The sequence below is a fragment of the Lolium perenne genome, chromosome 2 (assembly GCF_019359855.2).
Source record: "Lolium perenne isolate Kyuss_39 chromosome 2, Kyuss_2.0, whole genome shotgun sequence".
NCBI classification, from domain to species: domain Eukaryota; kingdom Viridiplantae; phylum Streptophyta; class Magnoliopsida; order Poales; family Poaceae; genus Lolium; species Lolium perenne.
The window spans coordinates 191,449,401-191,456,891 of record NC_067245.2 but is presented as its reverse complement, the minus strand read 5'-3'; the positions used below and the strand labels follow the sequence as shown (position 1 = coordinate 191,456,891).

Sequence of the window (7,491 nt, the reverse complement as noted above, 5' to 3'; positions counted from 1 at the left end):
CGTTTGCCTTACAGTGTTTACATAGATGCCAAAGGCACAGGAGCACAGATAGCCACCGCAGAGGCAGGGTGCTCACGTGGGTATCCGTACGATCCTACGAGCCTTCTGGAGATTGTAGGATCAACTTATAAACTCATATTTAGATTGTGAAAAAATCTGAAACATTCATAAAGGATACCCATGTGCTGTTTCTACGATTCAAAGAAATTTCAGCTCGAAATTCGATCTACAGTAAAAAAAACTAGAACAGATAAATTGTATTGTGAATAGTGATAATAGATATATCACAAAGGTCTGCACCCAAGAAAATAGCTTGTTGTTCATCATAAAAATAAACTGAAATATGATGATTAGTGTGGTTCATCATAAAACAAAAACAGAGATATGAATGATTAGTATGATAGCCATGGTAGCACAATCACAACAATCTCAAACTAACATGAAAAAAAAAACTCAAAGCACCAAGGCCTACTGGAGAGGCCATATATCAGTTATATTCATAAGCATATCGAGCATCTCTAACTCATCAGACAGATCTCTTGGCTGCACCACATCACCTTGCATGGTACTCACTCTGCTCCAGTGCGGAGGCGTGATATTTCTTATCACGCCACACTGCACCTCAAATGGTGCTCAGCACAGGTTACACAAACAAGAACCATTCAGATAGGAATAACTCTGCGCCAGTGTGTATATTACTGGTCTAAGAAGTGGAGCAACATTCATTGGCTACAGCTTGGCTGCCATGCACACTTCTCCTTGCAAACGTCAAGTAGCCAGTGTGCCCTCTAGCTGTGCTGCAGGGCCTAGCCATAACAGAAGAAGTCTGTGTACTGTCAAAGGCTTCTCCACCTGTCCGAATTTTCCTTTTCTTCTCAGGAACTGAACCCAAATTAGCAGCTTCGTTGGCAGTTGCACTCTTCAGAGCACCTTCATGTACATCGTAGGTGCGAAGAAGAATTTCAAAAGTTCTAATATCTGCACAAGAACACAGCAGTATGGAGAATAAGGTTCTGGCCCACTCTTGTTGAAAGAGGCTAACTCAAGAACTTACTTATTTAGAGATCATTGTAATTGCATAATTTTAAGCAACCTTGCTTGTTTATTTGCCCATAATGGCATAGCATTATCATGATTGTAATCTTAAGTTAAATTAACTCTAGAACATTTAATCTTGAAACTATAACACACTTCTATGTAAGTTCTATCTTCGGTTTTCTTTTTTCTTGTGTGCAAAATCAAGGCAAGTCGAAACTATTACAAAACCACAGAAACAGATAAGAAGTATAGACTAGGTAACTGCAATGGCGCAGGAGGTGATAAGGAGGTGCCAGTTTTTTGCTTATGAAGATACTAAATGATGCAAGCAAGAGTCCACACATTTACTCCGGTAACTAATTTTAGAGTTGTTTCGGTTGTTTTAGGTTTTTAAAAGAGACTTCAGAAACCGCACATCTTTAGGTTCACACCATGCTTTTTGAACACTCTAGGGATGCTTGGACTGCAAATGCACAAAAAATTGCAGTTCTTTTTGTTTTCATCTTTCTGAAAGAAGCATACCAAAGTTGAGGTATCCTATGAATCAATGACATGAGTTTACCATAAGTTGTGACAAATGACAGTATCAGATAGACCATTGAAAACGAAACAGCTGGGAAAAGATAAGTCCTAATTCCATCAACTTACATGGCAACAAAAGTGGCTGTTGTAATTAACATAATAATTAGAGGGAGATTATATGATTCCATGAATCAATGTGAACACATGTCATAACTTCTAAATGAAGTAACAAATTAAGAGCAATACCGACCTGTGAAACATGATCTCATAGCTTCGCAAGCTCGCTGTACTTGCTCAATACAAGGGGAAAAGGAGCATAGAACGCCATCTTGTCGTAGCATTGTCCCAGCAGATGGTATAGCCAGCCAAGGCTGAGGCAAATCGAGGAACACAGCATCAGCAGCTCCAGAGTGTTCGTCTGGGAACCCTTCTCCTTGTATGTCCCGCACAGCAACTGTAATAAGGCTACTTAGGCCATTCTTCTCAAAATCTTCCCTGTTTACCAAAGGATTTTAAATCTCAATAACACTTTAAATCTCAATAACACAAAAGCATATACTCCCTTCGTTCCCATGAATAAGGCGCACACGCTTTACAAGATCTACCTGTGGCCAGAAATTTGAGCAACTATATCTCAATTATGTTGCACACAGTTACTGTTGTTCGATTCGTATTGAAAACCACTTTCTAATGATATAGTTTTCCATAAAACAGTCACCGTATACTTGGACTAATTCTTGGTCAAAGGTAAATCTTGGAAAACATGTGCAGCTTATTCATAGGAGCGGAAGGAGTACTGTTAGAGTACGTAATGGGCTTGGGCTGGTGGTATAGCCCGTTAGTCTTAGGGTTAATTAGAGATAAGGGTCGTTTGCTTAGGGGTCAAGTAAACCTCCCTATATAAGGAGAGGAGACGTATCAATCTAATCAAGCAAGAATTAAGAAGGAAATCCCTTCCCTCTTGCCACCGGCCGTGGGCAAGGCCCCCGGCCGGCCCTCTCGCGCCATCCCTCTAGCAGCACCATAACACTTGGTATCAGCTTTCCCGGGTTCGATCATGTCCAGCCCTCCACCGAGTTCTTCCCACCCGCCGCCGCCGCACTCCGACGTCCCCACCGTTCTCTCCCCGGCGGAGATCACCGCAGCCCTCCGCGATCTCACCTCTGGAGATCCACCTCTTCCTGGCCGGTCCCTACGGGCCGCTGCCGGCGGCGCTGCTACCGTGGCAGCCGACGCACCAGGCGGCCTCCACCGCGATCGCCGGGCCGCTACAGCCGACGCTGTTGCTGTCGTCGCCGCCACCCGACGCCGGGCTGCTGCAGTCCCCGCTGCCGCTGTCCACCATCTCCGGGCCGGGCCCTACCTTGGCGCCGGGGGTCCCTCAGCAGCCGGCCGCCTTCTTCCCCACCGGGACGCTACAACAGCAACAGCAGCAGCCGCCGCCGCCGCCACCAACGCCGCCGCTGCAGCTGCTGTCCAGACCGACGTTGTCCCTGCCGTTCGGTGGGCAGCTGCAACAGCAGCAGCTGCTGTCATCGCCACCAACACCGCAGCGGCTGCTGCCGCCACCGACACCGTCCCTGCCTTTCGGCGGTGTGGCAGCGACCTTGGCCCCGGGCTCTACATCGACACCGCCCAGGATGCCCTTCCACCAGGTCCGTTTCCCTCCGTCGCCGTCACCGCTTCCGGCTTGGATCGCTATCCGCCACGTGTCGGCGGCGGTGAGGCTGCAGGCTGCTGCGCGCGGCCTCGTGTGCGTCGGCGTGTGCGGGAGATGCGTGATCTGCAGCTGGAGCTCCTCCAAGTTGCCCTTCGTTGCGCAACGGACCTCGATCTCGTCCGCTGCGTCGGGGATCTTGGGCCCCACCGGCGGACATGCTGTTTCTCCCGCGGGCAGCGACCTCAAAGTCTGTGCCATCGACAATCATCCAGCAGGGAGAAGGCATGGTGTCACGGACAGGAGCGCACCGCGTAGCACCACTGCATTTCGGCGCCGGCCGCCGCGCGGGCTCCTTTTGTTCCGCTGGTTTCCATGGGATCCAGGTGGCTGTACAGGTGCATGTCCTGCATGTCCGACGGGAGGACGGTGTCCACTTTATGTTCAGGGGTCAACAATAAAGCGTCCTAGTCCATTTCAGGTTGAGAGTAATAAAACAAGCCGAGATGTAAAAGGCTCGTTTTTAGGTGTTAGGTTTGTGTTGCGTCGAGTGATGGTTTGTTTAGGCTGCACGGTTTGTTTAGGCTGCACGCTGCATGTCCAGGTGGGGTGTAGTGTTAGAGTACGTAATGGGCTTGGGCTGGCGGTATAGCCTATTAGTATTAGGGTTAATTAGAGATAAGGGTTCGTTTGCTTAGGGGTCAAGTAAACCTCTCTATATAAGGAGAGGAGACGTGTCAATCTAATCAAGCAAGAATTAAGAAGGAAATCCCTTCCCTCTTGCCACCGGCCGTGGGCAAGGCCCCCAGCCGGCCCTCTCGCGCCATCCCTCTAGCAGCACCATAACAAGTATTCATTAAAACACATGACTGACAATAACATTCAGCCTAATATATGCTAGTGCTAAACAAGGATTTTGCACTTTTGTAAAGTATATTCTGCAAAAAAAATGTTTCCACAGTTCGCACTTCATATTGCTGTTTGCAACTGCTGCTCTAAAAAGAGGTGATACTTTAATGGTATTTTTGCGCCTTGTACTTGCCATTATTTGACAGATAGTTATATTAAGAGGTGAACCCAAAGTTTGATAAAGTCCTAGAGATGTTGCAAGAACATCGATCTTTTCTATAGGCTACAAAGACATGAATATTCTACTTATACTGTATCATATTTGTAGGCCAAACTATTGTATACAAATGCATGTCAGAGCATATTGATAGATTGTTTCTGCTGGGATATCTAAACTCGCACATTGTTCCCATTCTGTGGAATGCAAGCACAGATCCACAAACAATGCAGTATCTGCAACGTTTTTAGTTTATCACAAAATTGCCCAAATCAAATCCCCATATCCACAAGCAGACAATCACTTTTGACATGCGTCCTGAGCTGCGTGCTTACCTTGCAGAGGCCGCCCTCTGGTCGTGGAAATCGAACGTGTACACGCGCCCCTGCGGCGCGACGGCGCGGGCCAGAGACGTGGTGAGCGAGCCGCTGCCCGTCCCGGACTCCAGCACGACGCACCCGGGGACGAGCTCGAGGTAGGCCACCACGAGGCTGATGTCGGCGATGTAGAGGATCTGCGTGCGGTGGCTGAGCACGAGCGTCCAGAGCTCCGGGGTGGGCGCGAGGAGGTGGACGAACCCGCCGCCGGCCTTGCGAGCGAACTTGCCCCCACCGCCGCCGCCGGCGCTGCTGAAGACCTTGGATCCGAAGTGGCGGCCGAGCCAGTCGGCGTGGCGGAAGACCCCGAACCGGTTCTGCAGGACGCCGTCGGCGGCGACGGTGACGGCGCGCATCGCGTCGTGGCGCTCGTACACCACGACGGTGTCGCCCACCGCTATGCGGCGCTGCGAGGTGGGCTTGTCAGATGGATCGAGCGGAACCATCATCGCGATTCAGGGGCGGCAACCTGTGGCGGCGGCGGGCGGACGGGTTTATCGCTGCAGTACCTTCGTGTAAACCCTTGGATTCAGGAGGCTTGCCTACTAATCCCCTGTTTTTGTGGGGTAGCTGTTGTCGTCCTCTTTTCAACAAAATTGGTTTCGTCTCATTTGGTATTACCAATCTCAAGTTATGTGCATTTAAAGTTTGAGTTTAAAAGAAAAAAAAAAAGGAAAAACGCCCGGAGCCTCCGCCCACGCTACCGCTCACCTAGCCCAGCTCCCCAGTAGTCCCCTGGCCTCCTAGAGCCTTTTTTCCGGTACCACAACCGGTACCTGGCCTGGAGGTACCGGCCGGCCCAGACAGGAGGTACCGGCCGGACCAGACCGGAGGTTCCAGCCTCTCCTAGTTGCACAGCAGCGCACGCGCTGGGCCCCGCCAAGCCACCAGGCCGCCGCACGCTCCACTCGCCTCCCTGGCCCGCTCGCCCCCCACGCTGGCCCCCGCACACCCCGCTCGCCTCCTCGCCGCACGACGCCCACACGACGCCCGCTCGATCCCCTCGCTTCGCTCGCCTCTGTGGCCATGCGTTCGCTCGGCGCCGGCCCCACCCGGTCCTGGCTGCGTGGCCCGCTCGCCTTGGCCGCCCCGCGCGCCCACCAGCTCGACCGAGCCGCCTCGTCACGCGCCTTGGCAGCCGCCGTCCTCGCTCGATCCCAGCTGGCCCAAGTTTTTTTTCTCAGCAGCCCAACGGGCAGAAAAAAAGCAGCCTGCTTTTTAAGCCCCCTCTCTCTCTCTCTCTTTAGATTGCTGCTTCTTCCTCCTAAGGTTCCATAGTGGATCGAGGACATCCCTTTTGGTGGGAATTCTCGAGGAGAATACGGTGGCCTTCGAGCATTTGGAGTGACTTGTCCTCCACACCGCTCCAACGGAGAGTAGCACTCGAAAGAGTGTGAACTTCGGGATACATCGTTGTCTCCGCGTCACTTCGGTTATTTCTATACCCGAGTTCTTTACTTATGCACTTTACTATGTGATAGCATTCGTGCTTGAAGCTATATATCTTGCTATTGATGTCTACGGGTGCTTCTATTCTTGTAGACAGTGTTGGGCCTCCAAGAGCAGAGGTTTGTAGAACAGCAGCAAGTTTCCCTTAAGTGGATCATCCAAGGTTTATCGAACTCAGGGAGGAAGAGGTCAAAGATATCCCTCTCATGCAACCCTGCAACCACAAAGCAAGAAGTCTCTTGTGTCCCCAACACACCTAATAGGTGCACTAGTTCGGCGAAGAGATAGTGAAATACATGTGGTATGAATGAATATGAGCAGTACTAACGGCGCCAGAAAAGTGCTTACTGGCGTGCAGTTGATGGTAGTAATATTGCAGGAAGTAAACATGTAACAGAACAGTAAACAAGCAGCGATAGCAGTATTTAGGAACAAGGCCTAGGGATCATACTTTCACTAGTGGACACTCTCAACATTGATCACATAACAGAATAAATAGATAGATGCTAGACTCTACACCCTCTTGTTGGATGATGAACACCACTAACTGTGTAGGATTACACGAACCCTCAATGCCGGAGTTAACAAGCTCCACAATATTCAATGTTCATATTTAAATAACCTTAGAGTGCATAACAGATCAACATAACCAAACCAAGTACTAACATAGCATGCACACTGTCACCATCACACTATGAAGGAGGCATAGATCACATCAATACTATCATAGCAATAGTTAACTTCATAATCTACAAGAGATCACAATCATAACCTACGCCAAGTACTACACGATGCACACACTGTCACCATTACACCGTGCAGGAGGAATAGACTACTTTAATAACATCACTAGAGTAGCACATAGATGAATAGTGATACAAAACACATTGCAATCATAAAGGGATATAAATAAGCACTTCACTATGCCATTCATAACAGCGAATAAGTATTCTGTGAAATATAGCCTAAGAGACCCACACGGTGCACACACTGTCACCTTTACACACGTGGGACAAGGAGTTTCCGGAGATCACATAAGTAAAATCCACTTGACTAGCATAATGACATCTAGATTACAAGCATCATCATATGAATCTCAATCATGTAAGGCAGCTCATGAGATTATTGTATTGAAGTACATAGGAGAGAGATGAACCACATAGCTACCGGTACAGCCCCGAGCCTCGATGGAGAACTACTCCCTCCTCATGGGAGACAGCAGCGTTGGTGAAGATGGCGGTGGTGTTGATGGAGAAGCCTTCCGGGGGCACTTCCCCGTCCCGGCGGTGTGCCGGAACAGAAACTCCTGTCCCCCAGATCTTGGCTTCGCGATGGCGGCGGCTCTGGAAGGTTTTCTCTGGTTTCGTCGAACGTGGTAGGGT

At 49.7% G+C, this 7,491-nt stretch overlaps 1 protein-coding gene across 1 annotated transcript; it reads right to left on the bottom strand.

The window, feature by feature from the left end:
- Positions 1 to 255: 255 nt before the first annotated feature.
- On the bottom strand, positions 256 to 5,160 carry LOC127334219 (uncharacterized). The gene is made up of 3 exons (XM_051360637.2): positions 4,619 to 5,160; positions 1,811 to 2,055; positions 256 to 978 (listed from the first exon to the last, which is right to left on the bottom strand). Exons 1-3 carry the CDS (start codon positions 5,107 to 5,109, stop codon positions 704 to 706), a joined length of 1,011 nt encoding a protein of 336 aa, XP_051216597.1. The 5' UTR covers positions 5,110 to 5,160; the 3' UTR covers positions 256 to 703.
- Between the last annotated feature and the right edge of the window lie 2,331 nt (positions 5,161 to 7,491).